Genomic DNA, 9,763 nt, shown 5'->3' on the forward strand with positions numbered 1-9,763 from the left:
TCAAGCAATTCTCCTGCCTCACCCTCCCAAGTAGCTGGGATCACAGGCGTGCACCACCACACCCGGCTAATTTTTGTATTTTTAGTAGAGATAGGATTTCACCGTGTTGACCAGGCTGGTCCCGAATTCCTGACCTCAGGTGATCTGGCTGCCTCGGCCTCCCAAAGTGCTGGGATTACAGGCGTGGGCTACCGCACCAAGTCTCAAAATAAGGATTTTCTTTAAAAAGCTTAAGAAACTGACCTAATACAGCTTCTTCCATTGAAAATACATCCGTCAGAATTCTGCCTCTGTGTGCCTGAAAACACAGCGCCAAAGCCCCTGGCAGCATGAAGTCTTCCCTTCCATTTCAGTCAAGCAATCAAATGTGTAAGAGGATAAACAAACACTCATAATGAATAAAATCCTCGGCCACACGGACTCAGAGGGAGGGACTGAGCAGGAATCGTAAAGTGGACATTTAGTTGAGCATGGTTTCCACTAATCATTGTTATTTTTCTGAGCTAGTATAGAATAGCAGTTAAGGACAAGCAAGCCTTACTTGCTTCTATTTGGGCTTAGAGTCCAGGCCTGGCTACTCATTAGCTGTGTGACTTATGACAAGTTATTTAACCTTTCTGATCCCCAAATTTCTCATCAATACAATGAGGTTATGAGAGTAGCTACTTCCTAGGAACATAAAATGAAAAAAATCTTAAGTGAAAAAAAAAATACACACAAGACACTTATCAAAATGACAACTGTAGTTAAACATTAGCTGTTACATTTATCTGGCATATAAAACCTTCCCAATAAATGTTAGCTCTTACATTTATCTCCTCTATTAGACCATAAGCTGAGTAAGAGGAAGGCCCCTGTCGTGTCATTTGCGATAACTCATGCATAGTAGGTACTCACACCCACAGACGTCTCTGGTCTCTCGAGAGAAAGAAAACTGATTTTTTACCATCTCAGAAGGCTACAAAAGGATATAGTAACTCATGGAGACAAATGCAAATGTATAGATTAGGACTGGACATGGCATTGGAGCATTTGCGTAGCTGTTATTTGTGTAGCAGATAATGAAAAGTGAAAGGGGTGCACGTCACCGTCTCTTCCACAGTGAGAAGGAAGTCACTGTTGCAAGGAGCTAATGTGAAATCATTTCTCTCTGATTTACCTGAGGAGGTTAACAGGGACCCATCAAAACCTTCCGGGCTTGATGCCCCGTGGTCTGCCAGTTAATAAACTTCACTCATGCAAATTCTGTCCCGTCCCTAAATTTGTTGCCAGGTATAGTCATTTATTTTGCATCTTGTCAGTGTTTTCCATTTCAAATTATCTTTGTCATTTTTACTCTGTAGAAATATTGTGATGATTATTACAAATGCAATTCCGTTAGAGGAACTGAAATTTGTCTTTATGATTTTATGCCAGCTGGTAGCCATGAAAATTCATGGGCGGGTGGAATTGCTTTGATCAGAAGTCATCTCTTTTTTCTGTCTCTATGCCTTCATTATTAGTCTCTTCACATTCTTGTCTCCGTGTCTCTCCTGTCCTGTGATGTTTTGCTTTTCCTATATCCCCATAGTTCTTTCATACATTTTCATCATTTTTCTCAAACTTTTTCAATTGCTTTCTCCAGCACATACCTACTTCTTGCTTGAGCAGTCTAAAGAAGGCTATGTTTGGATAGGATCATAAAAATTGTTTAATTCTATGCCCTTTATTTTACAGATGAGGAAACTGAGGCAGAGAGGTGAAGTAGCTTGCCCAGATAAGGAAATAAAGACCAGGAGGCCAAGCACAGTGACTCACTCCTATAATTCCAACACTTTGACAGGCCCAGGAGGGAGGATCACTTGAGCTCAGGAGTTTGAGACCAACCTGGGCAACACAGCGAGACCCTGTCTCTAAAATAAAATAAAATAAAATAAAAATTATCCAGATGTGGTTGCACATGCCTGCAGTCCCAGCTACTGGGGAGGCTGAGGCAGGAGAATCTTTTGCACCCAGGAGTTCAAGGCTGCAGTGAGCTATGATCACACCATGGCACTCCAGCCTGGGCAACAGAATGAGACCCTGTCTAAAAAAAAAAAAAAAAAAAAAGTTGTAGTACATTATTTTTGCATTTTAAAAAGTGCTCATCAAAATGCAAATTTGTCAATAATTTTTGTATTTATTTATTTATTTATTTTATTTATTTATTTTTGAGATTGAGTTTCACTCTTGTTGCCCAGGCTGGAGTCTAATGGAATGATTTCGGCTCACCACAACCTCCGCCTTCTGGGTTCAAGCGATTCTCCTGCCTCAGCCTCCCAAGTAGCTGGGAATACAGGCATGTGCCACCATGCCTGGCTAATTTTCTGTTTTTAGTATCTGGTCTCAAAATCCCAACCTCAGGTGATCTACCCACCTCAGCCTCCCAAAGTGCTGGGATTACAGGTGTGAGCCACCACACCTGACCTTATTTATTTATTTATTTATGTTGAGACGGAGTCTCACTGTCGCCTAGGCTGGAGTACAGTGGTACAGTCTCGGCTCACTGCAACCTCCACCTCTCGGACTCAGGTGATTCTCCTGCCTCAGCCGACTGAGTAGATGGAATTACAGGTGCGCGCCACCACCCCCAGCTGATTTTTGTACTTTTAGTACAGGCGGGGTTTCGGGGTTTCGTCATGTTGGCCAGGCAGGTCTCGAACTCCTGACCTCAAGTGATCTACCTGCCTTGGACTCCCAAAGTGCTGGGACTACAGGCCTAAGCCACTGCGACTGGCCTTTCAATACTTTTTAAGTAAGAAGGTACTCCAGCGGCACAGTGGAGCTGATGGGATGATGGGGCAGGGAAATCGAGGCACGGAGGAGGTGAGGAGAAGCCGCCGCAAAGGTGATGCTGCTCAGAGACCAAGTTTCTACCACTTGGTGTCTCCCTGATGAGCTGGCACAAGGTCCTGAGACCTGCCCCACAGCTGGGGGAAGACAGGGATGGGTGCATGTAGCAGCCACGGTGTTGTGAAACAAACTTAATAATGAACTATGGGTGCTGACTGACAGTGTGAAAAAGAGGAAACGGATTTGAGAGTTAGGAGCCTCCCGCCAGCAGCTTTGGGTGAGGATTGTTGTTATAAGTTAGAGAGTTTTGTCATTTTGTGATTTGCATTTTTTCCAGTCAGTTGTTTTTAAAAAGTAATGATTTATAGTCAAGACTTGCAGTTGAGCTGTCCATCCATTTTGCGTTCAGCTCCAACTACCTTCATTTTCCTCCTGAGTTTATATGCTCTGTGATATATAGTTGACACGTCATGGCATTTGCCACATTAAATTGCCCTGCATTCAGAAGGCTAGCAGTGCAGGACGGTAGTTAACAGCATTGGTGTGGAAGTCATGCTGCTAAGATTCTGGCCCTACCACTAGCTAACTATGTGACCTTGGGCAAAGGAAGGAGCCTATCTGTGCCTCAGTCCCCTCTTCTGTAAGTAGTAGAAATAGTAGTACACCCACTGCCTGTTGTAGTTGAGATAACCAAATGAGGTAACACATGTAAAGTGTTTAAAACTCCACAAATGGGCTGGGCACAGTGGCTCACATCTAGCAGTTTGGGAGGCCAAGGCAGGTAGATCACCTGAGGTCAGGAGTTTGAGACCAATCTGACCAACATGGTGAAACCCCATCTCTACTAAAAATACAAAAATTAGCTGGGCATGGTGGGCATGCCTGTAATTCCAGCTACTTGGGAGGCTGAGGCAGGAGAATCGCCTGAAGCTGGGAGGCAGAGGCTGCAGAGAGCCGAGATCACGCCATTGCACTCCAGCCTCGGCAACAAGAATGAAACTCCATCTCAAAAACAAAACAAAACAAAGCAAAACCACAAATATTAGCTGCTAGTTCTCAAGGAGTATGTCCTCTGGGGCACTTTACCTGCAATTAAAGCATGCTGACACTAGGTAACACCTACACATAAATAGCTTGATTTACCTCAGAAACAGACATAATGACCAAAGCTTAGTATGCTTTTCTTTGCTATTAGACTCTTTCTAAAACATTCAACCTTTTTTTTTTTTTTTTTTTTTTGGAGATGGAGTCTCACCCTATTGCCCAGGCTGGAGTGCAGTGGTGAGATCTCAGCTCACTGCAACCACCGCCTCCTGAGTTCGAGCGATTCTCCTGCCTCAGCCTCCCAAGTAACTGGGACTACAGGTGTGCGCCACCATGCCCAGCTAATTTTTGTATTTTTAGTAGAGATGCGGTTTCACCATGTTGGCTGGGCTGGTCTTGAACTCCTGATCTCAAGTGATCCACCCACCTCAGCGTCCCAAAGTATTGGGATTACAGACATGAGCCACCACACCTGGCCCATTCAACTATTTTTTTTTTTTTTTGAGATGGAGTCTTACTCTGTCACCCAGGTTGGAGTACAGTGGCATGATCTCAGATCACTGTAACCTCTGCCTCCTGGATTTAAGCAATTCTTCTGCCTCAGCCTCCTGAGTAGCTGGGATTACAGGTGCGCACCACCACACCCAGCTAATTTTTGTATTTTTAGTAGAGACAGGGTTTCACTGTGTTGGTCAGGCTGGTCTCGAACTCATGACCTCGTGATCTGCCTGCCCCAGCCTCCCAAAGTGCTGGGATTACAAGCGTGAGCCACCACACCCGGCCCATTCAACTATTTTTTAAAGCATTTCAACAAAGACATTGACTAATCTATCAAAAATACCAAGATAGCTCAATTGGTACTTTCAATAGATTAGTCAATGTCTTGATCTTCATCATATATATTTATATATAAAAAGAATACATATATTTATATATAACGAATATATATTTCTTTATATATATATATAAAGAATACATGTATATTTATAGATAAATATATATATTCTTTCCTTCAAGGGAACTTGTGTTTGACTCCTGGCTCGCATCCCACCAGGCAGCTCAGTCTTTCTTGCGGCTTATGCCTCCCACAGTAGTGGAAAGGTCCCTGGGTTTGGGTGGTCCTAGGGTCACTCAGATAGTCACTAGTCTGATAGTAGGACACACATCACCCTGGGCCTACACTGTTCCCCCAGGTCCATTGGCTTTGCAGCTTCTGGGTCCCCTGGGCACTCCATCATCTTTGCCAAAGCCAAGTGTCATTAGCCTTTCTTCTCCCAAGTCTTCATTTCTGATTGCTGATGGGGCAAGGTAGAGGCCCTGCTGTGGGTACAACCCAAGGACTCCAAGAAGCTCCTTTCCTCACCTGTTGCATCTCAAAAGGGTTCTCCTTTGTCCACTCTTTGGGAGGGTGCACCAAGCATAATTGCCTTAATGGATCAGGCTTTTGAAAAACAAAAAATCCTAAAGTAAAGTCTATGTCTGGAGCCATCTCCACTTCTGCCCGGCCACAAACCTCCCCTGAGACCAAAAAATCATGGAGCCTGGCCAGCTGCCTGAAGGAAGCTAAAGGCAAGAACAGAAGGGGAAAATAGAAGTCACTATTTCAAAGAAAGAACCCTGTCTTACTAATATCATGCCAACTTTATGTCTCAATAGAATACACCATATAGAGCAAGATTTGTAGAACTGCTAGTTCCTCGGTACAACTAGGTAACCTTTTAAACCAACGTCAACCTATTCAATACATTTATAACTTAAGACAACTCATTCCTTCCGGCTAAGTGGTTAGCCTAATGTTCTTTTAAAAAGAGTAAGGTGATATGTATAAGATTAATTAAACCTTTTCCTACTGTTTCCTGTCATCTACATTTCCAGCTAATGAGGTTTCTACTAAAATTATAGTAAAATGTCACAAAGTCGTGCTTATGAAGAAAGCAGTAGCCTTATAGTCAGAGAGATTTCGTGAGGAGGTTGTACTCCTGTCCTATCTCATTAGCTTCACATCTTACCAGTATCTCCACTCCTGAAAAGCGTTTCAGTGACATGAATCTGGTCTCTGCTAGATCCAGAGGCCCAGATGAAGTTGGCATGATCTTACTTATAGCATACAATTTCTAGGGCTTTCCCCTTTATACCGCCTTTGTGCAAACATTCTCTCATTTCAGGATGAATTCAACATAGTCCCACATATTCTTTCCTTTTTGCTTCCATCTGGTCAGTCGGCAAGCAGATGTTCTTCCTAACAACAGCAGAGATCAGCAAACTTTTTCTGTAAAGGACCAGATAATAAACATTTTGGGCCCTCAGGGCTGTCTTGGTCACAACTACTCCACTCTGCCGCTGTAGCCGAAAAGCAGCCATTGTGGCTGGGTTTCTTTTTTCTTTTTCTTTCTTTCTTTCTTTTTTTTTTTGATACGGAATCTCGCTCTGTCGCCCAGGCTGGAGTGCAGTGGCCCAGTCTCGGCTCACTGCAACCTCCGCCTCCCAGGTTCAAGCAATTCTCCTGCTTTAGCCACCCGAGTAGCTGGGATGACAGGCACGTGCCACCACGCCCAGCTAATTTTTGTATTTTTTATAGAGATGGGGTTTCACCATGTTGGCCAGGCTGGTCTCAAACTCCTGACCTTGGGTTATCTGCCTGCCTGGGCCTCCAAAAGTGCTGGGATTACAGGCATGAGCCACGGTACAAAGCCTGTGGCTGGGTTTCTAATAAATCTTTACTATGGATGCAAAATTTGAATTTCATATATTTTTCACGTGTCACGAAATATTACTCTTCTTCTGTTCAACCGTGTAGAAACTGTTTTTAAACCATGAGCCACACAAAAACAAGCAATGACTACGTTTGGCCCATGGGCTGCAGTTTGGGCCAGTTCTTGATAATTCTCACTAATGTACAGAAAATGGTCCCCCAGGAAGCAAATAATTCACAAATCACTCCTATTTGACTCTGGAATATACTCTGTAATTTTTTAAACAGCATGCTTATTGTCCTGGTTACCTTGATTCTAGGCCAGTAATAAAATTAGCGCACATTCCAGGTGAGCACAGACAAAGAGGCCACTTTAAAATTAGGCCGGGCTGTGGGGGTCTTGTGCAGTGATTGCAAACCCCCCAGTGGAAGAGGGGGAGTCCTCACACAGATAATGACTAACTTCCTGTAGAGACATCGAACATTTTTACTACGCTCTTACCAAAGATTTAAACGGTGGCAATGCTAATTATACATTCTTTCTACATTTACACATTGGCACTTTTTTAAAAAAAAATCAAAAAACTGATTGCTGATTTATCTTGTTACCATGGTGATTTAAACATTTCCCTGAGCTTGAAAATACATGCCTTAGTACTTCATTAACTTCCTCAGAGATCATCAGGAAGGTAAGTCTTAGGATCAAAGTGGGTTTCAAGATCATCTAATCCAAGACTCTGAGTTCACAAGTGACGAAACCGAGGCCCAGGAGACTCAAACATTCTACAACCAAAATGTCTGCCGTCTGTATCTATCCCAAGGTCACTTGTTAGCAGCAGATAAATGAGACTTGCCCAAACCAGTTCTCCTGACTGTTGCAAAATGGTCTTTGTACCTCATCATTAGGGCTCTAATCACTAGATCACCTGCCAGAGTAGTAGCTTTAATGACCTTAGAAAGGGCACATCATTCTACAACACCCTGCCCCTCCCCATCACTCTCCTATTCTTTCAGAAGAGTGTTGGAATCCACGACCTCTTCTGTAGGTACTGGAAGGGGCCTGAAGGAGAATTCCTGCATATATCCAGAAAAGCCAGAAGTTTGGGGACCCATTCTTGAACTTCCTAGAATGTCCCCTGGGAGATGAGCATTGGCAGTTGGAGGTGAAACTCTTGAAGGGTTTTTATTTAGAAATCAGATTGTCAGCATGTGGTGGCATCTTCTTAAACTTAGATAATGGGTCCAGAGTTGCCTGGCTAGTTAGTGTTAGAGTCATTAGACTAGATGCATCTCTCCTGGCTTGCCAGAGTCTAGGTGTGGTTGTACGTCCTGAATGCACTGTTTTGAGTATTCAGCACCTGCTGTGCATGTGTCTCTGCAGCGAACGATCCCCCTCCAAGACCATCCCGGGCTTCCCCAGACACTGCCACGTCCACTGCAAGTCCAGCTGTGACTCCAGCTGCAGATGCCTCTGACCAAGACCAGCCCACAGTCACTAATAACCTGGAGCCACGTGGGTGAACTGTGCACTCCGCTTCTCTCCGGATGAGAGAGAATCCTTTCAACAGCTGATTTTGGGAAGCTGGGGCCAGGGCAAGATCCTGATAAACACCTTAAATGTCTTGTCAACTGGATGCAAATTTTGCAATTGGTGTCCTTTTTTTTTAAAGTCAACTTACAAGGAAGTACCCAGATCAGGCAGTGGTAATCCCAAAGGTCATCAAACACATACAAGGGACATCTTGATCACAGGGCATGTGGGGAGGGCTACTGGGTCATCACAGCCTTTGTTCCAGTGATTGTATGTATTAGGAGTCACAGCTTGCCATGTGGCAGATCTGGATTCTTATACACCAAGATGTGTCTTAAGAATCGTAGTGCGTGGTTCATTCCTTTATCAAAGAACAGAAAGTTATGATTACTCTACAGGGTAGATAATGTTTTGGTACCTGTGTTTGCCACCGCCCTGTTCCTCAAAGCTGAAGTGATAGATTTCTCTTTGACTTCCAAGACCTAGCAGTTATAAGGCACCTTGAAGTAAATTGTTTATGCCTGGAAATGCAGGGAGGGCGATAGCTTTGTAAATTGGTTTACATTTTTCTCCTTGAATTTGTCTAGGGTTGCAGCGCTTCCGAATCATTTAATGACATTGTCAGATATCTTTTACATTTCAATTGCAATCCATGAAATTACATTTAGAAGATTCTTAGTACTTAACTGTAGTCTTCTCCATGAATTACCCATTAGAATAGACTGGCAGCAACGGAATATGCAGAAAGTAAGCCTTTAGCTTATAGTTTCATCCCTACCCCTTATGCCTGCCTGAGTCTGTACAGGGATGTGTGTGTGTGCGTGTGTGTGTGTGTGTGTGTGTGTGTTAGAGAGGAAGAGAAAGAGCAGAATGTCTGTATACTACATGCTGCTAAGGTAGTAAATAAATCAGTAATGCAATATTGTGGGTCCAAACTACTCTTTGCACTACTTTATTTACAGTAGTAAATAAAATTATTTTTATACAATTGACTACCAGAAAGTGGTTTTTTTTTTCCCCTTTTTTTGTAATTACTGTTACCATACAAAGTCTAACGGTCCATGCATTCTCCTTCAGGAGGGAAAAAAGAAAAGTCCTCCTGATGAGAGGGCTTAGTTTTCATAACCCATGAACGTTTGCAGATAGGAAGGTGGCAGGAGGCTTCTCCCCAGGAATCCTGAGCTCAGGCCTGGCCTTGGAATGTTCGCACAGTATCAGACATTGTTTCAGGGCTTCGTGCTGCTCTGAACCTGGGCTCTATGTTCATTCCAGGCTAAGCTTGCAGTTCATCCTCCTCCTCCTATGAGAGCTGCTCTTGTTTTAGCAAATGTTGTCTCTCCTATTTGCAAAAAAGCCAGAGGTTGAAGGCTGACAGTCCTGGATTCAAATTCTGGTCCTGTAACTGACAAGCTCAGTAACCTTAGGTGAGTGATTAACCTTCTCTGAGTCTCAGATTCCTGTGCTATAAAATGGGGCGATGAAAACCACCTCTTGGGCTTTTTATGAGGCCTAAGCGAGATAATATATGTAAAGCCTACAGGATATGGTCTTGTATTAGGTCGTTCTTGCATTGCTGTTAACTAAATAACTGAGACAGGGTAATTTATAAAGAAAAGAGGTTTAATTAGCTCAGAGTCCTGCAGACTGTACAGGAAACAAGGTGCTGATAGCTATTTGACTTCCAG

General features: G+C 43.4%; 1 protein-coding gene across 1 annotated transcript in view; it reads left to right on the forward strand.

Moving 5' to 3' along the window:
• The window catches only part of SEL1L3 (sel-1 suppressor of lin-12-like 3 (C. elegans)), a 117,924-nt gene extending 108,854 nt beyond the window's left edge, over positions 1 to 9,070 (forward strand). Inside the window, exon 24 of the mRNA XM_011974860.1 lies at positions 7,929 to 9,070. Within this exon, the coding sequence (XP_011830250.1) occupies positions 7,929 to 8,068 (140 nt within the window). The 3' untranslated portion in view covers positions 8,069 to 9,070. The remainder of the gene's footprint in view (positions 1 to 7,928) is intronic.
• The last annotated feature ends 693 nt before the right edge of the window (positions 9,071 to 9,763 follow it).

This window comes from Mandrillus leucophaeus, unplaced genomic scaffold (assembly GCF_000951045.1).
Source record: "Mandrillus leucophaeus isolate KB7577 unplaced genomic scaffold, Mleu.le_1.0 Scaffold1498, whole genome shotgun sequence".
In the NCBI taxonomy this organism is placed as follows: Eukaryota; Metazoa; Chordata; class Mammalia; order Primates; family Cercopithecidae; genus Mandrillus; species Mandrillus leucophaeus.